Consider the following 24,863-nt stretch of genomic DNA (forward strand, 5'->3'; position numbering starts at 1 on the left):
CCTCCCTCTGCGGTCTCAGCACTCACACAGTCTATGTTCTCTGTCATGTTCAGGATGATGTAGCTCTTCCCAGCCAGGTTGCTCCAATCCTTGCAGATCACCTGTGCAGGAGAAAGCAAACAGGGCACACAGGCCTTAGGGGAGACCGCTGCAGAGCCTGCGGTCCGGGGAGCTGCGGGCAACCACATCCTCCTGAGCTGCCATGTCAGGGTCCCCACCCTGTGTGCAGAAGGCTAAACAGTGTCACACAGGAAGAGAGGCTTGGCTCGTCCTGAGGCTTTGCCTTGGCCCTGTGCACTCGTGAATACCCCTTCCCTCCCTCCAGCGCCCTGTGTGTACAAACAATGACGTGGGCACACGGGTGTTGACCACACTGCTGCTGACACCCTGAGGACCCAGGGGACAGCAGGTATTCAGACACCAAGGGCAGTTTGCACCTGGCTTACCTGAGTAGAGTCCCACGGTGTTAGTGAGTGGGCTTCAGCTGCCCGACTCTCCAGGGGCTGCTCACTGAGACCTTCTTGTCCCCAGGTAGCAGAGGAAGGGGTTGACTCTGTGTCTTGGGGTCCGGGTGGGAAAGAGTCTGGGGTTCTGGGGTAAAAGGGACCCTCACTGGGGACCTCAGTCCCACTTGGAGGCACTGTTTGTGGGAGTGATGAGAATGGCAGTGCCCCCTGCTGGCCATCGAAGTCAGCTGCTCCCACTGTGGCCTCCTCACCAGCTCCCTGGGGAACCTCAGACTGAACTCCCAGCCCCCCAGTTGGCCACTCAGTGCCCCCAGACTCCTGGCTATAGTTCTGAACCCCCGGGGCCACTGTACTTGGGGTGACTGAGGGCACTGACAAGGTGGGTTTCACACTGCTCTCCACCTCCATGCCTGATGTGGCCTGGTCTCCAGAATCCTCCTGCCTGTGTCTGGTGGCCCCAGGACTCTGGCTGGTGCTGCTGGTGCTGCTGGTGCTGGGTGAAGGGGCGTGGGCCTGTGTGGTGGCTCCTGGGGACCCGCTCACAGGTAGCAGCTCCTCCTCCTCCTCTGCTTCTTCCTTCTCCCTCTCCTCTTCTTCCCTTTCCTCTTCCTCCTCTTCTTCCTCCTCTTCCTCCTCTTCCTCCTCCTCCTCCTCCAGAGGCATATTCCAGGGAGGTTCAGCAAGAGCCATCTTGGGCAGGATGGAGGGCAGGTTTGGCAAGTCTGAAGCCTGGCCTGGCTCTTCCATGGACGCCACCTTCTCAGTCAGGTCTGGGAAGACGTAGTCTAGGGAAAGATGGAGAGCTAACTGACAGGTTTTGCCAGCCATGGGTGGGGTGACGCTGACTGAGCGGTCTTTATGAATATGAGAGAAGAGTTGTGTCACCACGCAGTAGAAGGATAGAGGGGTGCCTGGCGGTTGGCAGTGCCGGGGAAGGGTGGGAAGTAAGCCAGGGAGGAGATTGAAGCCCGCCCACACGGACACAGGGAGCTAGCTGGCCATTCATATTTGCTCTTATGGTAATAAAAAAAAAGAGAGAGAGAGAGAAATTTAGGGCCTGGAGAGGTGGCCTGGTGTTAAGAGCAAGGGTTCCATTCCCAGATCTCATAGCTGCTCACAACCAGTTCCAGATGCTCCACACCCTCCTCTGGCCATCAGAGGTACTACAGGCAAAAATACTCATACAAAATAAAAATAAAACATAAAATCTCCCAAACAAAATGAGACTAAAGGAGACAGATTACAATACAGTATTAGTTACCTTTATCATTGCTGTGACCAGGAACTTGACCAGCAGAAACTGAAAGATTTGTTTTGACTCACAGTTTGAGGGGATACAGACCACAACGGCAAGGGGGCATGGGAGGGAGGAGCTCCATGGTAACAGAAGCTGGACTCGGCAGCTTGTTTATGTCTTTGTGGACCAGGAAGCAGAGAGGAAGCAGGAAGCTTGCCACTCAACCACAAGGACAATGATTGAATTTCTAGCACCCACATAAAGACAGGTGTGAGGCTGAAGACGCAGCTTAAAAACTAAGAGCCCCTGTCGCTCTGCCAGAATACCGCAGTTCAGTTCCCAACACCCAAGTCAGATGGCTTACAACTGCCTCCAAGACAAGTTCAAAAAACATCGCCCTCTTCTGGCCTCTATGGGTACTGCACACATGTGGCACACATACATACATACATACTTAAATATATATTTTGTCTTGTGGTTTTTCGAGACAGGGTTTTTTTTTTTTTTTAATAATCCTGGCTGTCCTAGAACTCACTCTGTAGACCAGGCTGGCCTCAAACTCAGAAATCCACTTGCCTCTGCCTCCCAAGTGCTGGGATTAAAGGCACGTGCCACCACTGCCCAGCTAAAATAATTTTTAAGGCCAGTTCTGATAATGTACATCAGTAATCCCAGGACTGGGCAAGCAGAGACAGGTCAGGTCCTGGTGCTCATCTGGCCTGGCCACATCAGTGATTCAGAGACCCCACCTCAAAAGATAAAAAGGAATAATAACGAGAATGGTTCAGAAAGACAGCCAATTCCAACATCTGGCCTTCACATGCACCCATGTTACATATAAACACGTACTCCCGCACCTCTCTCAGATGGGGGTGAGGGAAGGAATACCAGGCTTCACACGTGATAAGCAACTGCTCTATCACTGAGCTATATTCTCAGACCAGGAAGTTGGAACTTTAAACCCAACGAAACTGTCATTCAATTATAGATGCAAAATTAATATATTTTATGCATACAAAGACTCGAAAGTTTTATTATCCACAAATTCTCTGAGAGTTATTTAAAAATGTCTTCTAGAAGCCGGGCAGTGGTGGCACATGCCTGTAATCCTAGCACTCGGGAGGCAGAAGCAGGTAGATTTCTGAGTTCGAGGCCAGCCTGGTCTACAGAGTGAGTTCTAGGATAGCCAGGGTTACACAGAGAAAACCTGTCTCAAAAAACCAAAAAAGAAAAAAAAAGTCTTCTAGATAAAAACAAACTAAAGGACACTGAAAATCAAGAAACACAAGAATTTCACGACAATAAACCTCAAAATAGAGGTGGTGTCGCAGGTCTAGGAATCAGTTGGTAAAAAAAAAAAAAAAAAAAAAAAAAAAAAAAAAAAAGTATAAAAGGACTCTAGAGAGATCTGAGAAGAATAATTGCAAAAACAAGCAAAAACAAAACAAAAAAGGTTTCTTTGGAGTAAGAAGTATGACTTCTATAGTGTCCCTGTCCTGTAGTCCTAGCATGAGGCAGGCAGGATTGCCGTGACTCAGGCCAGCCTGGAGCACATAGTACGCTCCAGCTGAGGCTGCAGACTGAGATGCTGTCTGAAACACCGAATAGCAACAAATAAGCTAAGACTTAGAACCTGAGCCGTCTTAGCACCGGTGGGAACCTGGTGGGCCATACGGAGCAGCTAGAACGTCCTCGCTGCCCTTTTCTTATGTTCGTGTTTTTAAGTGTGGAGCCGTGGTCCTTTAAGGTCCTCCTCCTCCTCCTCTGCACAGCCTGCAGAGACAGTAGCTGGCTCCCTGCACAAGGAGGTAGTGACGCCATCCAGGGAACAGGGACCACACACCCACGGAGGAAACCCACAGAAGCCCTGGAACCAGGCAGCACAAACGAACCATCAAGACTCACGAGACATTTGGGGGAACCAGCCCCAAGACACAGTGATGCAAAGGAAGCGGCTTGTCTGGATGGCAGCGCTCAACAAGACGAGGAGGTCTGACTGGATTTCCAGAGACCCAAGTGGAAGCTACCCCTCAAAAATATGAACATGAAAGAACAAAGCACTCTACAGCTAGGCACGGTGGATACGCCTGTAATGCCCTGTACTCTGGAGTTGGAGGTCGGGGATCCAGAGCACAAGGCTATTTTCAGCTAGATAATCAAGTTCAAGGCTAGCCTGGGCCTTGAGAATAAACAAATAATTAGCTTTTTTAAAACAGTAAGCCATGTGTTGTGCTATATGCTATTGAGGCAAGAGTGCCATTAGTTTGGGCTAGCCTAAGCTACATAGCAAGACCCTGTCCTTAAAAAAAAAAAAAAATGTAAGTTCAATATAAGCAAGAACTTTAATTGCTAGATCTATTGAAATCTAAAATGTAACGTAATACCAAAACTGACGTGGGCTGGGGGGAAGGGCATGTCAGTCCTGGGGAGTAGGATAGGGAGAAGCAGTGTCTAAGAACAGAACAGAAAACCCCTGCAGTCACAAGAGCTCCCTTGGAAAGAGTACGAGTCAGGAAACCCGCTGCAGTGGCTCAGGAGACGAGCGCAGGAGCGGAGAGTCAGGGTGGGAGAGAGAGGAGAAAGACGCAGAGTGTGAGCAGCTGACAGACATGAGGACTGTGGCCCTGGACAGAGCTGCTGAGTCCAGAGGGAGGTTCCAAAGAGCCCTCACCACTGGGCGGCATGAGATCCCGGACAAGGCAGAACCTGGGTGCGGGGCAGGGGGAGCCCCATCAGCAGAGTTCCAGCAGGTGGGAAGTTCCCAAGAAGGCATAGAGCCTGAAGTAAGTACCCCCCATGGGGTAGGTGGGGCGGCATAGGAGGAGAAGCCTGATGGCTTGGAGTTAGAGTGGCCATGACTACCCAGACCCTCACAATACCCAGCCCGCCCTTCCAGTCACAGTCCCTTGAGGAGGTATGGAGGCCTCATTAGACATCTGAGCGCCCTCCCCACTCTGATATATAAATAAACTGGGGGAGGGAGCCTCCTGTCCCATGGTGCAGTCACCCCTAAGGTTCCCATGTGCCTAGAAGTTACCCAATTAAACTCAACTGGACTTGAGTGGACACATTTCTCTGATCTGTCGGCTCACACAGGGACAGGGACACAAACAAACCAAAGATAGGTTAAGGGGGTGGGGACAGTGGCACTGCCTCTGCTGAAATAGGAAACTGAGGCTGCTCCCTGCAGGTGGAAATGTCCCCACGAGGGCTCCTGGGGTGAATGTCTTCCTCTTGGTTGCATGGGGTAATATTGCGCTTTGATGAATGAGGTCTGCCCCCAAACAGATGATGGACTGGAGACTAAATTGTAGTCCTGACAGGAGCATGAACCTGTGGACAGAATCAGTGAAGATAGAAGGGACAGCCCTCAGGCCCAACCTCTAATACAGAGGAAAGGAAAATCTAAGAGTCAACATGGAGACAGGGGTGGATACAGGAAGCTATGGGAATCAAGGAGTGTGCTGCCTCTGAATTTGGGGAGGACTCTTAAGAAGTTAAAGAGCACCTCACAGGCCGGCTTGTGAGGTAGTGGGAGGAGGGTGCATCGTGGGAAGGGGCATGGGATCAGCCTGAGTGCTCTGGAAGCAGCGAGACGGAGCAATACAACTTTCCATCCCCCCAGACAGGCGCTGCATGTGAAGCAACGTGAGGGAGGGCAGTCGCTGGAAGACACTGGTTATCCCTGGCCGAGGTCTCTGTGGACACTGGGCACTGGAAGACAATGGGAAACACAGACGTCACCTCGGGAGTCAGTCACTAAGAGGTGTTTGATGGCATTCAAGGGACAAATAGGACTGTGGTCATAGGAGAGTGAAGATGCCATCCAGCGGTGTGCTGGCCAGGCTCTGTCTACTTGACACAGACTGAGTCACATGGCAAGAGGAAACATCAGTTGAGAAGTTGCCCCCGTCCGACTGTCCTGGGGGCATGTATGTGGGGCGCTTCCTTGATTAATCATTGATGGGGAAAGGCCCAGTCCCGCTGTGAGCAGTGCCATCGTTGGCCTGGTGGTCCCTGGCTGTGTAAGAGAGCAGGCCGAGCGAGCCAGTGAGCAGCTTCTTCCATGGTTCCCACCCTGACGTCCCTTAAGGATGGACCATGATGTATAAGCCAAATAAACCCTTTCCTCCCCGGGCTGCTTTTGGCCAAGGTGTTCGTCATTGCTGTAGAAAGTAGACCAAGATGACCTGGGACAGGGATCGAGTGGCTCTGCAGAGCCCCCATGGTAGGATGAGATCTTTACGGGATAGTAGAGGCTCTGGCAGATCTGAGTGATTTAGGCTGGCACGAGTATTGGGTTTGTAAAGTGCTAAAGCCGTCAAGACGGGGTGCCCATGGCAAAGTGTAAAGGAATCAGAAAAAGGAGAAGGAGAGACCGTGTAGATGCTTGCCTAGGAGCACAGGGCTCTCTATCACTAGCATTGCAAAGAACTAATTTAAAAAATTTAAATTTAAATTTAAAAAAAGGAAATTACTGTGAAAGAAGAGCTGCGGACACAGCATGTGTCACCCTCTAAGACCGTGCAAGGGGTGGTTTTCAGGAAGCCTGTGCCAAAGACATCATCCACAGAGTAAGGGCCAGAAGTCTCTCAGACTTAACCCACCCTGACAAGATCAAGCTAAGTCACAAGACAGGGCAGGCCCAGAACCATCAGATACCCTCTTGAACGGAGCCTAATGGAACAGAGGCTCCCTGGCTTCCTTCTAGAACTGCCTGGGAAAGATGCTGTAAAGTTACAGCTCCACCTTGTGGCTTCAGTTTGAATCTAACTTTTCACTAGGTCCCACGCAGCCTGGTCTCTAACCCCCACAGCCTGGGAACTTGTTTCTCCTCAGATGCGGGTCCAGGAGTGAAAGCATGGCCTCTGAGTGTGCCGCTTGTCATTACTGTGGAGGCCCTGGTTCTGTGGAGCTAAAGACACTTCACAGTCCCTTCATTCAAAAGCCAGACTCAGCTTAGGATCCCCACAGGAAGCGAAGCTGTTGTTTTCTCTGACCACAGCCACAGTGTAAGGCTGGGCCTGAGTCACAGGAGGGGCTGCTTTAGACGGACAGGCAGGAGCCATAATTCTGGGAGCCCTCACCTCGAGATATGGCCTGGAGTGTATGTACCCAACCCTCCACGGTGGGATACTGTTATGACATCATAGTATAAAAAATGAGAAGGAGCCTGGCGGTGGTGGTGCACACCTGTAATCCCAGCACTCTGGGAGGCAGAGGCAGGCGGATTTCTGAGTTCGAGGCCAGCCTGGTCTACAGAGTGAGTTCCAGGACAGCCAGAGCTATACAGAGAAACCCTGTCTCGAAAAAAAAAAAAAAACAAATACAAAAAAACAAAACAAACAAACAAAAAAACAAAAAAAATGAGAAGGAGCTACAGTAATCTCAGAAGCCAATCTGATGGGACTTAAAATCACCATGGAAATAAAGTTCTGGGCATAACTGGGGGTTGGGGCAGGTTTCTAGATTACATTAAACAAGGTGGGAAGACCCACACTAAATTTGGTCCAACTATCCCAGGGGCTGTGGAGTCCTGACCAGAATAAACAGGAAAGAGTAGGCTGAGCTGAAGCATTTCTGTGTCTCTCACTGTCTGTCTGTCTCTGTTTCTCTCTGTGTCTCTGTCTCTGTTTCTCTCTGTGTCTCTGTCTCTCTCCCACACTCTGCTTCCTGGCTGTTAGGCAATGTGATCCCCTGCCTCATCCTCCGGCCACCGTGATGGACTGCACTACTGTGTGGGGCACAGTAAACCCTTCCTTCCTTAAGTTCCTGCTGTTGGGCTATTGTTATAGCAACAGGAAAAGTGGTGTATGTCTTGCTTTTGCCTTCCCAGCAACCTCCTGGGGCCACACTGCACACCCCTTGTACGTCTCATGAGAGACAGCAGTGGCCGCAGGGTTGGCTGTGACTGTCACCACTAGGATGAGGTCCCAGCCACCTGGGCCTCTAACGCTGGACTGCTGGAAGCCCCACCCTGTCAGATAACTGGCTGCAATTAATTACTTTCTGGAACATTCCTGGCCCCCTTTAAAAAGAAAAAAGCCTTTTTCTCTTGCTGCCTCTCTCTTTCTTCCTATATTTTTTTATCCCAACTCTTTTTATCTAGAGAGAGCCACCGTTAAGGGTCCTTCAAGGGGAGAAAAATGGATTGACATATTCTCTGAGGGCTTCCAATTTTACCATCCCTATCCTGGGGCCACACAACCAGACTTCTCATCCTCCACCTTCTCTGTTGGAGCGCCTGTCCTTGAAACCCTGTGGGGTTTTTGTTTTGTCTTGTCTGTCTTTGTTATTTGTTTTTGAGATGAGATTTTTCTGTGTAGCTCTGGCTGTAGATCAGGCTGGTCTCAAACTCAGAGACACGCCTGCCTCTGCCCTGAGTGCTGGGATTAAAGGCGCCCAGCTTCAACACAGTTTAAGAACAAATGTCCACCGTATATGCTGAGTGAGTTCCAGCCTTGGTATATGATGTACCAGCAGAGGGCTCCCTGGGGCAGAAGAGGAGTCTGCACGCAGGCTGTCCCTGTCCCTGGGAGAGCCTGCAGGCTCCTGGGAGGTCCCGTGGGCTCACGGGAGACAGCACATGCCCGCGAACCCCTGCTCTCCTCAGCTTGCTCCTCCACCCCTTTCTATTTCTGTCGTTAACCTCACCATGGAGCTGGTGTTTGCTTTCTAAATATATCGTGCTCTGTATCTCTCTGCTTCGTCTGGGCTTTGCACACGGCCCTCCCTCCATGAACTACTACAGCCGGGGGACCTTGTTCTGTCCCTCTCCCCAGGGCAGAGGGTTAGCACTGAAGACATTTGGCATTAGGTGAAATATTAATGGACTGACCTCCCTGTTCAAGGCCTGGAATTAAAAACAGGCATCGGGGCCAGAGACCTTAAAAGATCACTTTAAATGTCCCTTCAGGTTAATGTCAAATCTCTGAAAATTGTACCCTTAGTGCACCGGCCAGTCAGCAATTCAACCGAGTGTTAATGTGGAAATACCCAAAGCCAAAAGAGATCTGTATAGAACACAGGGGAAAGGAGAGAGGACATCAGTCAACCAAACCGACTTTGTAAGGATCAGCCTCAACAGTCTTCAAAGAGACAGAAGCAAGGCTGGGATTTCACATGGTAAAATGCATACCCACACACAAAATAAATAAGTATAATAAAATTTTAAAAATGTTAAACCTAGATTTCTAGCCCCCTAGAATCAATCAAGGGGCACACACCCATGTTTTCAGGGTCCACCACAGCTCAGTTCACACAGTGGGAGCTGAAGAGCCCAGCGCCATGATGGCTCGCCTCTATGAGCACTTGGGAAGCTGAAGGGGGAGAACTGATGGAGTTCAAGGTCAGCCTGGGATGCTAACTGAGACCCTGTCTCAAAAACCACTGAGGGAGGCGGGGTGCGGCTGACTCGGTGGCCGGTGCCCCACTGGACCCTGGGGCACCATCAGCCCTCACTGCGGAGTTGCAGAAGTACTTGCTGGCACTGGACATTGATGCTGATGATCAGCCCCCAGAGCTCTGTGTACCACAGCTCTGTTTAATGCCAAAGCCTTTTAAAAATCCATTTCCTATAAGGGAAATAAAGTCAGAAGAGAGACCAAGACAATCAGTAGCTATAGATGACGAGAATGTAGGCCAATTCTATTTTCTTTTATTTGCACTTTAAAATATTTATATGCTAGTATTTATTAAAAGCATAAAAATAAAGAGCTTTATTGCCGGGGTTGGGGTATGAGCATTCCCTTCAGAGCTTGGCAGCTGGCTCTGCCTCAGGGCCTTTCCCTCCCAGTGAACACACTCATGTGGGTACAGTAGCTCAGTAGTTACAGGGTCAGAGCACGAAGCAACAACAGCAGCAGCAGCAGCAGCTACGGTTCAGCAAGGATTTGTGGTACAACACTATCCCCAGGTCCCAGCAGACAGCTGCCTCGGTGTCTGGTTTCTGCAAGTTCCATTTCAGGCAGGCGTAATTAAAGAAGTCTAGTAAGAATGATTCCATCTAGGGAAGGGTGGCTGATTTGAGATTTAGCTTTGCCACTTATTCTCTGGGTAATTTAGTGCCACTTTTAAATCTCTGACCCAGTTTCCTTAGCTATAAAACAGTGATAGTGGCTGCCCTGCTTCTGCGATCCACGAGATACTCAGAGGGAAAGCACTACTCAAGGCTTTACTGTTCATGGTCCCCTCTGCTACCCCTCTTTCTGGGAGTGTGATTCCCCTTTGGGAATATGCCTCCCTCTTCTTGGAGTTAAGGGACCCCCATGCACTGGCTTTAGGGGCATCTTACCACAGCCCTTGCCAATCAGAGAATTCTGACTTTGTGATAGGGCAGGCAAGGGGTCCAGGATCCAATCTGAACCAACCCGACCCTTTTCGGGCCCTGGGATGCAGAGCTCACTCCCTATGGGGGTCGCTAAGGAAAGGGATAATGACTTTTCTAGGCAGTGTACCTTGGGTTGAGGCCAGTAGAACAAAATGGAGCAGGATAGCCCAGACAGCCCTTGAAGCCAATAGCACAGGATTGAACAGGATAGCCCAGACAGCCCAAGCTGGCACTTTGAGTCCCCTGCCGGAGCTGCAAACTATTCCTTGTTCCATAAACCCCCACAACCCTTTTCCACACAAGCCTGTGAGTCTGTGCATAGGGATCCTAGGACCTGCTGGCGTCCAGGGCTTATATCCACACCCTCTTTGGCAGGATTCTTCCCTGGGACTTTAGTGCCTAATACAGATCCTGTCTTACAGAAAAGAAAATGGGTAGAGCGACAGGGAGCAATCCTGGGGTATTGTGGACTGAACATCACCCCTGAAACTCACTTTGAAATGTATGGTTCAAAAGCCAACTGTGAGTGTTGGACAACTGCAACCACAGCATTCAGGAGGCCGAGGCAGGAGGATTGTGAGTCCTGGCAGTGAGGGGGTGGGAAGAATTTAATTGTGGTTATGATAGTACCAAGATAGGCCTTTAATAAGTGATTAGGGCCGGAGCTCCACCTTCTGGGTGGCTGAGTGTCATGATCAAGGGGTAAATGTCACAGAGCAACCCAGGACCATGAGACCCAAAGATCTCCCAGATGTGTCCTTTCTATTGTGGAGGTCTGCCTTCCAGAATCTTCCAATCCTATAATAGAAAGTGGCTAAAACTGGATAAAACGGCAGCTACTGTTTATCTCTAGTAGTTGGGAATGAGCTGATCTTGCTTTAACACCGCCTCAAGCTTGCATGGATTCATCCACCACCCACCCCTCCTCACGTTGTTGTGTCTGCTCTTCTGAAGAGACGTAGACCTGAAGAGCCGCTCTGAGGCAACTGAGGTCCTCTGATGCGGGGTGTAGGACTCTGACCCGGAGAGTGCGAGCAGAAGCCAGTAGTGGTGGTGAGTGACACAGTACCCTTCGGCTCGTCTGAGTATCTTCCTCCCTACCCACTGCACTGCCAGCATGAACCCTAACTCCCTTCTCACCTCAGCCCTCTTGCAGCAACGCCCTGCAGGCACTGCAAAGAAACTGTTGAGGAGCTGGTAATGGCACGCAGAGACACAAGGGGTGGACTGGGAAGTGGGTACCTTGACCCACCACTGGTCCGGAGAGTGAGATGGACAGGGCACTAGCAGCACCGCAGCCACCAGCATCTGCTCATGGGCAACATGACTGTCCCCTGTTGAGCCGGGTAGTGAAGGATGGTCACCTAGCAACCAGGCGGCTAAGGTGAAAAAGAGCTTTTGTGGCCAATGAGATAGGAAGAATCAGAAGTAGAGGCTGAAGGAGCAGGCTTGAGCCAGTGCCAGTTAGAAGAGGATCTAGGGCCGGTGCTAGAGTCACAGGTGAGCCCCTGAGTAGCTCATGCGCTCAGCTCTGCCAGGCGGAAGAGGAAGGGGGGCTGTGCTGTGGAGGGCTGGAAATATAAGCTACGTTCTATAAAACTGGGCTTCACCCAGGAGTGTTTGCCCAGAAAGATTGGACCGTGAGGTATAAAAAGGCAAGACACAAAGGGGGAGGGGAAGGCCGCCAGCAAGCCAGCAGTGAGGCTGCCTGCCTGTGTCTTCCTGTCCTTCCCTGTGAGGACTGGGTTAACATCAGTCAGTGAGACAAGGATGAGAAGCCAGTAAACCAAGTGAAGCCACACTGAGAGCTAGAAATCATGACAGGCTTGAACTCAGCGGATGATGGCAGGACTTCTTATCATGGGGCCTGGAGAAGCCCAGAGAGGAGACACAACCCTTCCCTGGACTCGAACTCAGCTGCGACCCCAGGAGTCAGGCCCAGGCACCTCTGCTGCTCTCCTACCCACTGCCTCTCCACAGGGGGAAGATCCAGAGAGAGGCACAGAGCATCAGACTGCAGTTTAGGTGGGAGGGTTGAGGGGCTCTAGAGGTGGCTCAGCGGTTAAGAGCACTGACTGTTCTTCCAAAGGTCCTGAGTTCAAATCTCAGCAACCACATGGTGGCTCACAACCATCCGTAATGAGATCTGATGCCCTCCAGTAGGGTATCTGAAGACAGATATGGTGTACTTACATATAATAAATACATACATCCTAAAAAAGAAGAAGGAGGAAGAGGAGGAGGAGGAAGAGAAGGAGGAGGAGGAGGAGGAGGAGGAGGAGGAGGAAGAAGAAGAAGAAGAAGAAGAAGAAGAAGAAGAAGAAGAAGAAGAAGAAGAAGAAGAAGAAGAAGAAGAAGAAGAAGAAGAAGAAGAAGAAAGGAGGTCTGAACAGTTGGGATTGATGAAGATGAAACCGGGGAAGAGGAGATGAGGCCCCCTGGTGGTTTAGATGAGAATGTCCCCCATAAACTCCTGTTGGAACACTTGGTCCCCAGCTGATGGCACTATTTTGGGAGGTTGTGAAACCTTTAGGAGGTGGAGCCTAGCGGGAGGAAGAGGGCTGTTAGGGGTGGGCTTAGATACTTGCTTTCTGATCTCTATTTCCTGTTCCTCCAGGATGTGAGCAGGCGAGGTGTACCAGACGCACACTGCTGTCACCACGGCTGCTGTCACCATGGCTGCTGTCACCACAGCTGCCTGCAATCACATCCTCCCCTCTGTGGTGAGCTGCTTCCCCTTGAACTCTGAGCCCAGACTGACCCACCTCCTCTAAGTGTGCTTCCTGTCCGGTGTTTAATCACAATAACAAGAAACGTCACTGATACGGGTTTCTACCTCCCACCAGCATTGCAATAACTAAATATAAAGTATAAAAGCACAGGAGATAGTGTGATGGAGGAGCAGATATCTCAGGGAAGAACTTCTCTAAACAAAAAAGCAACAAAAACATTTAAGAACCATTTTCAAGGGGCCGGAGCAATGGCTCAGCATTAAAAGCACTGGCTGCTCTTCCAGAGGGTTAGAGATAGTTCACCACCTCCTAGCTCTAGTTCCAAGGGATATGATGCCCTCTTCTGGATGCCCTGGGCATTGCACACACATAGTATACATAAACAAGCAAGCACACACACACAGCATATAAACAAAAAAAATCTAAAACATAAAAAGCAATTGACAGACTGTAAAGATGTTTCTGTTTGTAAGTGACAGAGACATACTTTCTTCTATATAAAAATTGTACAGTGGCAGAAAAAAAGAATGCTTCAGTGGGAAAAAAAATCTGGCAATGGTGACAGCTGTAACCATCTGCAGGGCACTTCCTACTGCCAAGTGTTGTGCTGGGTTCTGGGAACACATCCCTCTCTGCAAGGTGAGGCCCCCATGTCCTAGGTGAGACTTGACCTCATTCTTCGGCCTAGCACTGTTCACTGATGTCAGCTGTTGTTAGTGGGCAGGGTGGGAACTGCAGAACCTGCCTTCTCCCCTCTACCCCATGGTTCAAGCCCAAATGAAACTATATTATATTTATTTTCACTTTATATGCATGAGTGTTGTGCCTACATATGTGTATGTGCACCACTTTCATGCCTGTTGGATCCTCTGGACCTGGGAATTACAGGTGATTGGTTGTGAGCCACCATATGGGTGCTGGGAATCAAACCTGGGTCCTCTTGAAGAGCAGCCAGTGCTCTAAACCACTGAGCTATCTCTCCAGCCCTGAAAACTATAGTTGACATTTATATAAGTAAAATATATTGTACAGACTATGTTATATAATTTATGTTCAGAATATATACATGTATATATATGAATATATACTTTATTTATATTATTACCAGGCTATTACCAAAGACCATTATAATTTTTCCTATCAGACTGAGCAAAATCCTCCCCTTGAGAGGCTCTAGGGATGGAGGCCCAGCCCTTGCCCATGACCAGGGAGGCAGCTCTACCTTTATGCCTCATCTCCAGACCCTGGCTTTCTTGAGACTGGGTCTTGCCACCTAGTCTAGTTTGGTATCCACTGCATCAGTGCCTGCATGCAAGGAATGCTTGGGCCGTCACACCTGGCTAATGGAACTCAGGGGTGGGAAACATCTCAGGCCCCAGAACTCAGTACCTCTGGTGAGTGCGTGCTAGAGTCTCTCTGGGGGTCACATTGGAGATGCTTCCAGAGCCCTTGTAAAGACCCACACACGTGATGGCAGAGCTGTGCCACTTGCCTTCCAACTGTCTAAAGCTCTCCTCTACCGCTGCCCCAGGCTGACTTGATCAGTCACAGCCATGGGCTCCCTGGCCTGTCTCCGACAGGCTACTTGATGAGAGGAAGAAGAGGATATTAAAGCACCTGCAGACAGGATGCCGGCTGTGGAGTGGGAAGGAGACGGTCACCTTCCAACCCTTTGTACCCCAGGGTGGTGCCATGCATCCGTGGCCTACCCTGGATTCCTCAGGATCCTCCCACACTCTGCCAGACTTTTGCAAACCCACTGCCTTATCTCTTGGGGGCTGTTTGGGTTCCCTGTCTTCTGTTCCTGGGTGGGATGCTGACCGAGAAATCGCTTGACCCAGTGATTTCATTCTAGACATTATACCAGGAGACCTTACAGGCAGGAGAGTGCCAAAAAGGATAAGGGCATTTGCTGCTACAACTAAACCTGTAAACCACACCAGGGGAGGAGCTCGGGCCACCTGACAACCATGCATGAGATACTGCACAACTGTTAACAACTGAGTGCTGGGGGCTGGAGAGATGGCTTAGAAGTCATGGGCACTGGCTGCTCTTCCACAGGACCTGGTGTGATTGCCAGCACCTAGACGGTGGCTTGTGAGTGCCTGTAGTCCAGTCTCAGGGGACCTAGCCCTCTCTTGGTCTCCTTGCATAGTAGCACCCACACAGTGCAAAGAGGAAACACATGCTAGCAAAATACCCATACACATAAAACAAAAATAAAAGGAACTCATAAGAAAAAAAATCAGGTTATAAACGGATAACTAAAAATATGGAAATACATTTAAGAAATATGTCGAATGGCTCAGTGGTTAAGAACACTGACTGTTCTTCCAGAGGTCCAGAGGTCAGTTCCCAGCAACCACATGTGGCTCACAACCTCTGTAATGGGGTCTGATGGCCTCTTCTAGTGTGCCTGAGAACAGCTACAGTGTTCTCATATACATAAAATAAATAAATAACACTTATACATTTACATAAAATAAATAATTAATTAAAAAAAGAAAATAGAATGTTTCTTATGGTTTTAGTTTTCTTTCAGTTTTCTATTGTTGAATTGTGGGTGGCTTTATTTCCTTTGAATTAACTTTGGGTTTTTTTGTTTTGTTTTGTTTTTTAATTTCTATAGTGTTTACCTCCTTCTTTGGAGACAGGGTCTGATTCACAGGCTGACCTGGAACTCACAGTGATCCAACTGCGTCTGCCTTGATTAAAGATATGGCTATCACAAACCACAAATATTCATGTAAAATTATTAGACTTATATATTTTATTTGCATGAAGAAATTAAAAAACAAAACAAAACAATTTAATGTGCATGAGCGTTTTCCATGCAGGTATGTCTGCCTGTGCACCAAGTGTGTGCCTGCTGCCCTGGGAGGATAGAGAAATTCAGAAGAGGGAGTCAGGTCCCCTGGGACTGGAATTACAAAGAGCTGTGGGCCGCCATGTAGTGGCTGGGAATTAAACCCAGGACCGCTGGAAGAGCAGCCAGTGCTCTTGACCAATTCTTGTTAAAATCACAAAGCATAGATCTACTGAGCATGTCCTAGTTTTGGGAGAAGATCTGTGGTTGAATTTTGATACCACAGTTCTCTTTTCCCAGCCTTTAAAAAGAGGACCCCACAAGCCCAGCACATCACCACAGAGGCCAGGGCTGGAAGTGGTGCTCCACGCGCTGGCTACCTGCCCCAGGCTGTATGTGTGGGTGCCTGGGCTCAAAACAGTAGTCAGTATTAAGGAGAGACTTTTCTCAGAGATGTGACCATGACAGATGTATGGCAGCCTGTAAGCCACCAGAGAGAAAAGGAGAAGGGACTGAGTACAAACTGCCTCATGCCCGCCCCCCCCCTCCAGCATCCCTGGTATCCTGTATAGAGGTTAGTGAGCAGAGCTACCTGCAGTGGGGCCCAGGTCCAGGCTGGAGCCGTTTAGTTCCTCCTCTTCCCAGAAGTACTGTGGCGGCTGGAGGAGCCGGGACTCCTCACTGTCCTCACTGGGGAAGCCCGAGCCCGGGGCTAGGCCGGCATCTAGACCCATGGCCTCACTGGGCTCCTCCGAGTCCAGTGGCTCGAAGTCAGTGGGCAGCAACAGATCCAGCAGGGATGTGGAGGTGAGGCCCTCAGGGCCAGGCTCATCCATGCCCACTGCACAAGCACCCAGGGAAACTCCTGCAAACACAAAGCCAGACATTAGCAGGGGTTGTACGGACAAGGACTGGCTAGACAAGCCACAGACGTGGACACTTCTCGGCTTCAAGGGGACCTGAGATGCCCTGTGTGGGGTGATCAGCCTTCCCTGTGACCAGCAGGACCAGCAGGGAGTGAGAACTCGGCGAACCAGCTCTCCTCATCCTCAGGCTGCTCAGAGAACTCCTCTGTCCCAGTCTGGTAGCTGTGCCAGGCACTGCAGGGACAAATGTGAGCCCAGGACCTTGCTCTACACGTGACAATGTTCTCTAAGTTTGCATCCCAGCCCTGAAACTCCTCCAGCCTGCATTAGATGTGATTTGCATCCAGGCAGGTCTCCTGGGTGCAGTTTAATCACCCATGCAAGGTTGCAGGGCAAGCTCACTAGTGCCGGTAATTCTGTACGCTTATTTAGAATCGTATACCCTCCTGAATTGTTGAGACAAAACAATGACCAGACTACAAATTAAATGGGATCATCATCTCTCTCTTTCCGTCTGACACTGAGAAGAGCTGGACTGGACTACTGACAGCTAGCTTGGCCTCTGTAGAGTTGAACACCCTGAGAAGCTGCTCAAGGCCCCCGGGTCTCACCTCCTCACCTAGAAGGTCAGGAGGTTGGTGAAATGCCCTCTGAGCCCCTCCTAAGACTAAGAGCATCACTGGTGTGGGGAGGCCAGGTCCAAGCCCCCACCCGTGTCGTGTCCCTGGATTGGATGTGGACTGTGACCTGCTGTGATTCTAATGAAGGGAAAATTTCACTGATGTTTATAATAAAAACAAGACCTCATATTTTTCAGGGCCATGTGCAAAGTGCCTTACAAACAGTATCTGAATGTTAATCTCCTCGACCCCCTGATGAGGAAAGCGGGGCTTGGCCTCTGAAGGAAAGGAAAGAGCACAGAGTTCCAGCCGAAACTGGGGAGATGTCAGGTACATTGTGCACACGTCAGTCAGCCCAAGACCAGGAATAGCACACTGACCAACAGGAAGGCATCTGGGTGGGGTAAGCGGAGCTTAAGAGGGCCAGAAGGGGAGGCCAGAGGGTACCAAAAAAGTAAGTTTACACTTGTCTTCCTGCCCTAGGCTGAGTGGCTCCAGGCTCATGCCTTACATCCAACCTGAATGTCCTCACATCTAAAGCATGGGCAGTCACTCCAAGCCCCCATCCCAGAGGGAAGAACACTTGTTCTGAGCAGGCAGAGCTAGCTATCCCAGTGAGGCCTGAGGTACTGTGTGCAGGTACAGGGACCTGGGGAAGGCCCGGAGGCCAGGAGGTCCTCCACCTAGAGAGCCCTAAGAGCAGGCAATGGGCTGTATCTCCAGCAAGAAGAGGCTAACGAATGTCGGGGCTCATCAGTGTCCAGCGTGGCCTCCCAGCCAATGCAGGCTGATGACAGAGGCAAGGCAGACTCACAGGGTGAGCGAGGCATGCTTATCCACAGGCCACACTCTGAGCTGTGGGAGGCCAAGTTAGACCTGGTGGGGGGAGTTCAGCTGGAAGGTCGGACTTAGGGACACTGCCATGTTCTACCTGGGTGTGCCCTGTGGCTAGGGGAGTTTCTGGCTTAGAAGCTGGGAACCATGACACCATCTCTAGCCATCCCAGATACATCCCAGGTCCAAAGTCAAAGGTCCTACTGCCATATAGCTAAAGCTGTCTTCATAATGATCCCATCTCCAACGTGGGAAGGACACTACATAATCACGCTCCAAGGTATCTAGAGACCAGAGGGAGACATGACATCTTCTTGAGGTCCAGAGCCCCAGGGCTCCTTTTGGTCTCCAGAAGAGGATGTCAATGAGTTCTTCCTCTCCAACTCTCTTTCCATCACAGGGAGATCCCAATATACTGTTGTTTTTTCTAGTTCTAATGTTATGGGGAAGAGCAATACCCATCCCATAATAGGTGAATAGTGAGCCAGGATGCCAGGTCTCATACAGAAACCACCCAGGTACAAAGTTCTTCTCTGAGACCATGGGAAGGGTATCCTCCAGGAGGACACGCCTCTGAAACTCAACTTTGCGGTTCCTCCCTTGAGGCTAAGCCTCCACTCCTTAGACTTGGGCCACTGTGCCATCTTCATGATGGGCCTCAAGCTTTATTCTCTTAGGTCAATGTGCCCAGGCTAGCCTGATCTACGAGAGCCCATGTAGAAAGCAACCAGGTTAGCATAGTGTCTCAGCTGAAACCGGCAACAGCCAGCAGGAGCAGACATGAAACTTGAAGGAGTTTGGCTGTGATGAGAACTGCAAGCAGATCCCAGGCTACACGGCCAGCCCAGAGTCATGAGCTCTATGGACAGAATTTGTTCGAAACCATTACCTTTTACCCTGGAGCCGGCATGGACTTGCCTGTAAGCTACAGATAAGCCTTGAGCCCAGTTATTCTATGAGGGGCCCCAAGAATCCACATTTCTAAAAAGTTCCCAGGTTGATGTTTCTTGTTTGGTGATCACATCAAGAATTTCTGGGGGTTGGGGCTAGAGAGATGGCTCTGTGGTTAAGGGTCCTGACTGTTCTTTCCAAGAACATGGGTTCAATTCCCAATACCCACCTGGTGGCTCACAACCATTTATAACTCCAGTTCTGAAAGATCTGATGTCCTCTTCTGGCCTGCACTAGGTACACATGTGATACATGATGTATAGATGCGTGTGTTAACAAAATACCCATACACATTAAAAAGTAATAGGAAAAAAATTTCTAGATTTTTTTTAATATTGGTTTTAAATTTATATTTATTTTCTCTTGTCTGTGTGTGCTTGCATAAACATGCACATGGATGTCAAAGGACAACTTTTGGAAATCAGCTCTCTCCCTTCTACTGTGTGGGCTGGAGAGACTGAATTCAGGTCACTGGGCTTAGTGACAAACACCCTTACCTACTGAGCTATCTTGCCATCCCAAGAAGTTCTGTTGTAAGTCACAAAATTTGGGGATGATTTGTTACACACCCCAAATGCATGCAGTGTACATACATGCAGCCTGTATGTGGACTGAGAAAGGTTATAAATGGAGTTCTTTCATATCTTTTATGATCTTCATGGAGCCAGAGGAGAAGACAGATCACCATAGCATAGTGTAACATGCTGTGTATGTATGTGCATATATATATGCATGTGTGTACATATGCATGCATATATGCGTTATGTGCATATGTGTGTTATGTGTTATGTGTGTATGCACGTATGTATGTATGTATGTATGTACATATGTATGTATGTATGTATGTATGTATGTAAGAAGCCTAAAAGCATAACACAGAACGGCAGCATGGTGCCCGTGCTAGCAGACTGAAAAGCAGGGAAAAGGCTGATCAAGAAGTGATGCTAAGAGGGAGCACAGCTTCGGCTGCTCATTCCTCACCTCATTCTACAGGGTGGACAATGGTGCTCCCCAAAAGAGCACACAGAATGTGCCAGACATCACACTGAAGCAAAGCCGTCAAGGCCACACTACTAGAATGAGGTCCACGCTACTCACAGCTCAAAAGGCCAGTTTTGGTAGGAAGGAATCAGGCCTATTCAAAGACCGACATCTCGAGACCGTGGGGTGCTTCTCCAAGCTCCACACTCCCAGCATGCTGGCCCGTGAATATCCTCTAACCAACGCTCTCCAGAGACAGTCCCCAGGCATCTTTCAGGTATTTCAGGATTCACCACCACTGCTCACTGTGCACACCTCTCCTCCACACTACCCTCTGGAACAGAGCGCCACCAGGGCCTAAGTGTACATATGACTCACCCAGTGTGCCGGGCTCTGCATGGATGAGTAATGCTGTTGGGCCACAGACCACACTTGGAATAGCAAAACTCAGAGTAGCGTCTGACAGCCAAATTGGTACCTACCATCCCGTCACAAAGATGGCCCAGCCATAGTTTTAAAGTGGTAGAGGGACTCCCCATCAATGGACAAAGCCCAGCACCCCTCCCCCACTCTCCATGGTTGCAATCATTCCCCACGTGCTCTGTGCTTTAAACTGAATTTCTAGAAATTTCCAGAACATTACAACCTCCTTTGCTTTCTTCATACACATGTAATGCCTTCTACATGAGCATCCATTTATCCTCTTCTCTTCCCCACCTAATTCTCAAAAATCTGTTTATTTTTATTTTTCCTGAATGGGTACCTGCATGTACTGCCTGCAATGTAGTGCCCATACAACCAGGCTGAGCGCACTGGATCCTGGATCTAGAGTTGTGAACCTCAGTGTGGGTGCTAAGAACTGAATCCAGGTCCTCTACAAGATCAGCAAGTGCTCCCAATTGCTGAGCCATTTCCCCAGCCTCCTCACTTGCCTAATTCTTATTCCTGTCTCTGGACACAGTGTTCTCTCTCTCTCTCTCTCTCTCTCTCTCTCTCTCTCTCTCTCTCTCTCTCTCTCTCTCCCTCCCTCCCTCCCTCCCCCTCTCCCTGTCCCTCCCCTCTTCCTCTCCCTCTCCCTCCCCTCTTCCTCTCCCTCTCCCTCTCCTTCCCTCCCTCCCTCTCTCTCTCTCTCCCTCCCTCACCCTCTCCCTCCCTCTCCCTCTCCCTCTCTCTCTCTCTCTCTCTCTCTCTCTCTCATGTGTGTGTGTGTGTGTGTGTGTGTGTGCGCTCTCTCTCTCTCTCTCTCCCTCTCTCTGTGTGTGTTTGTGTGTATATGTCTTGTATGCATGATAGCATGCACACTGTGTGTATGTGTGTGTATTCTTGTATGCATGTGAGCATACATACTGTGTGTGTATGCATGTGAGTATGCACACACATGCAGTGGCCAGAATGCCAGGTGGCTTTCCCTATCATTCTCAGTGTTAATCCCTTGAGCTAGGGTCTCTCACTGAACTGGAAGCTTAGCTGACTGGCCAGGAAACTCCAAGGCCCACCAGCCTCTGCCCCCGAAGCCTGGGTTGCAGCATGTCCAGCCATGCCCAGCCTCTGTGGATCCTGGGACTCTAACTCAGGTCTTCACGCTTGCGCAGCAACCATTCTTATCCACGGAGACAACCTCCCCATCCCAAATATTTTCTGAGCAGCCTTTCCTGGTCCCTAGCCTGGGCGGGGCGCCATTCTTTGATATTCTGGCCTTGGCCCTATGGTCTGCTCAGCCAATGGTAAGAGACAATCGTACAACCTCCCTCAGATGGTAGGCACACAGTGGGTCCCTTGTCACTGCAGAGTCTAGTTCCTGATACCCACCTGGGCTCAACAAGCCCTTGAGGGAATAATAATTGGGTCGGACCCTCTTGTTTTACAGATCAAATCACTGAGGACTCACGGGACTAAGTTAATAGAAAGAGCTGTAATTAGCTGCTTCTCCCCACAGGAAGGTCTTGCAGATGTTCTATGAAGGAGGTTGGGGAAGTAATTATTTGCTGAGCTGGGCTGCATAAAACAATATTCAAGACAGCATAGTCACCCCCACGGGATGTCCGTACCAAGGAGGGAAGCCAGCACCGAGGATTAGAGGGTACCCTTTTCCTCTGGATTGGGATGCTGCCTGGGATTCCAAGCTGAGTTCAGGTGGAGGGTTCTGCTTTCCTCTAGAGTGCCTCCGCAATGCTATCTGTCCACCGTGAGGGTTCTGCCTTCCTTTGGAGTGCCTCCACAATGCTATCTGTCCACCGTGAATCTCTATTCACAGGTCCACACGGGCCCTGTTTAGAAACACTTCTATAAAGTGTCCTTATTTATTTAACACTTATTTTCTAATTTTAAAAACGTGAAACAGACTCATGGAATCCTGTCAACCTAATGCCACTTAAAACCAAGATTCCCATGTAAGGAATGTGCCATCTTACTGCAGGTAAAATTCATACAAGAATCATTCGGTCACTCCTGAGCTTTTGGTCTGAGCCAAGTGGCATGCCAGGTCCTTCCTGGGGACGCAAAGACGGACTTTGGACAGTGTCTGCCTGTAGGGAAATTAGCAGTTTAGGGAAAAAATGGAATCTAAATTGTATACAAGATACCAGCTGCTCGACAGCCCTCCTTTGCAGAAGCAGCCTCCCCAGGGCTGGGGAGCAGGGGTGGCAAGGAGCCAAACGAGAGAAACCAATCTGGAAAAACTCATTCATGCATCCCAGGAAGAAGAAGACGTCAGGTGATGAGGGATGTGTGTGCTAATTAAACCCTGAATATTGTACAGGTTCCCAGTGCGCCTGAGCAGCCCCACTTCCAGGCCAGGAGGAGTAAAGCTTTAGCCACACACTGTGCCCCAGCAGGGATGCTGGAGAAGACAGCTTCGGCCACAGTAGGAGAGAGTAAAGTTGGTTCTCCTCACACTCCGTATGGGTCCCGAAGAGATGTGCCCTGCTTGCTTCCGAGTCTCTAACTTAGCTGGGTGTGGTGGCACACACCTTTAATCCCAGCACTTGGGAGGCAGACACAGGCAGATCTTTGTGAGTTCAAGGCCAGCCTGGTCTACATAGTGAGTCCTAGGACAACAAGAGCTATCTTGAAAAAAACAAAAAGAAAACAAAACCCCCTAACTTCCGCGTGGTGAAGCAACCACAGCCAGCTGACCAGCGCTCCAGCCAACTTCCCAAGACAGTAGGGTAGAGCTCCAGGCATGGGAGGCAATGCCTCTTGCTCAGTCAGGTCTGTGTGCAGAGCTGGGTCCATTCCGGGTTTACCCAGGTGGGACCCTGTGCTGTCCATCTGCACTCTGACAGCTGGCAGTGCCCTGCCTCCAGCATCTCCTCTTTATCCACCTTTCCTGGTGGCCTAAAGCCATTCACAAAGACTGAAAGTTCATTTTAAAAAGGTTATTTCCCTTGGTTCTGACTTTTTCCCAACCAATTTTTATTCTCTGCAAGGCATGCGCCTTACAATGACTGCTCTGTCTTTATATAGACCTGATTATTTTTCAAAGGCTTGGGTAGTGGGTGATCACTTAGGCAATACAGGGGGAGGGGGGGATGTCTTCTTTTTGAACCTGTCCGCCATAAAAGGGCACCAGGATAGAAGGTGAGCCCTGTCCATGCTGCGTATAATTACTTTTTATTTAATAATTAGTCTGTCTCAGCGGAGTCCCCACCTGGTTTAAAAATTCCAGAATTATGCTCGCTGTGTGATTCCTTTTCTTCCTCGAGCTCATTGAATTTTCTGTTACTTCATCACCCCAAAGGGAGGCAGAAAGGAAAAGGCACACAGGAAGGATAAGGGGGATCAAGAAAATCAGATCCAAACAAGTCCAGAAAGGGGGGGGGGGGCAAGGAGACAGGCAGACATCTTAGGGGCAAAGAAAGCCAAGGCCCCGGGCGGGACCCAGTGTGTCTTCCTGCGTGGGTCCCACTCGGCCCTGGCAGGCTTTTCTGTCTGCCACCAGCTGCACTCGGCCCTCCCCTGTCAGCAGCTTTCAAGTCAGATCCCCCTAAGCCCTTAGCAGACACCAGCCTGGGGGGTGGCTGGGCAGCATCTGCCACTCTGCCCCCACAGCCCAGAGTGGCAGGCACAACAGAGATGCACCACCCTCCCACACCCCATCCCCCACCCCGACTCCACTGATGTTTGCTGCTGAGAAAGAGTGCGTAAGCGAAGCGTCCTTCTTTCTACACAAAGGTGTAAAAAGGAGGCACGTGGATAGACGTGTGTGTGTGTGTGTGTGTGTGTGTGTGTGTGTGTGTGTGTGTGCCTGCACAGAGGTAGGACGTACTGATGGAGAGAGTATGGTGGGGGAGAGAGGAGGAAAGGCGTGTCATCCCACTGGTCACTAGGATGGGGTCATGAGAGCCAGGCCTCCATCCGGACTTGCACCGCTGGCAGAGATGGTGTGGCTCCTATCGTGAGAGAGCAGACCTCCCAGAGAGGACTGTATGCAAAGATCTGCGTGGTGTGTGTAGAGGTCCCAGGCCAACATCAACAGACATCTCCCCATAAAATGTGCCCAGGGCAGGCACAGCAGTGAGAGGGGTCAGTTACCTCTCTGACTTCTTGTTTTATCTATCTATCTATCTATCTATCTATCTATCTATCTATCTATCTATCTATTTAGAGACAGGATCTTGCTCTGCAGCCCAGACTGCCCTTGAACTCCCAGTCCTCCTGCCCCTTAGGTTCCTAAGAGCTGGTATTACAGGTACGTACATCCTGATTAGCGCACTCCACCCCCCTTCCCCAGACATTTCCCTGGGGTTCTATCACTGAGTCTCAGAGTAAGGGTCCACCACCTATCTATATCAAACAAGGTCTCCTTCACGGAACCTCACACAGACGCCCCCTCGAATTTGTATACATTACACAGGGTGGGTTTGGTGGGGTAACTGCCTGAGCTCGAGTGGCCAGTCCCATGCCTGTCTCCACTGGAGGGGAAGTGGCTTGGGGCTATTCACCAAGTCCTGTAGCCCACCCAGTCCAGCACCCTGCTCCTGCACCAGGCCCACCTTAGGACGGGGTCCCAGCTCCAATCTTCCTTGAGAAGCTGCTCTC

The 24,863-nt window shown here is 50.0% G+C and overlaps 1 protein-coding gene across 1 annotated transcript in view; it reads right to left on the reverse strand.

The window, feature by feature from the left end:
• Positions 1-24,863, reverse strand: part of Podxl2 (podocalyxin like 2) — a 32,249-nt gene that overhangs the window by 6,407 nt on the left and 979 nt on the right. The window contains exons 2-4 of the mRNA XM_052174292.1: positions 16,164-16,436; positions 447-1,252; positions 27-101 (exon numbers count right to left, since the gene is read on the reverse strand). Of these exons, the coding sequence (XP_052030252.1) occupies positions 27-101; positions 447-1,252; positions 16,164-16,436 (1,154 nt within the window). The remainder of the gene's footprint in view (positions 1-26; positions 102-446; positions 1,253-16,163; positions 16,437-24,863) is intronic.

The sequence above is a fragment of the Apodemus sylvaticus genome, chromosome 2 (genome assembly GCF_947179515.1).
Source record: "Apodemus sylvaticus chromosome 2, mApoSyl1.1, whole genome shotgun sequence".
NCBI classification, from domain to species: Eukaryota; Metazoa; Chordata; class Mammalia; order Rodentia; family Muridae; genus Apodemus; species Apodemus sylvaticus.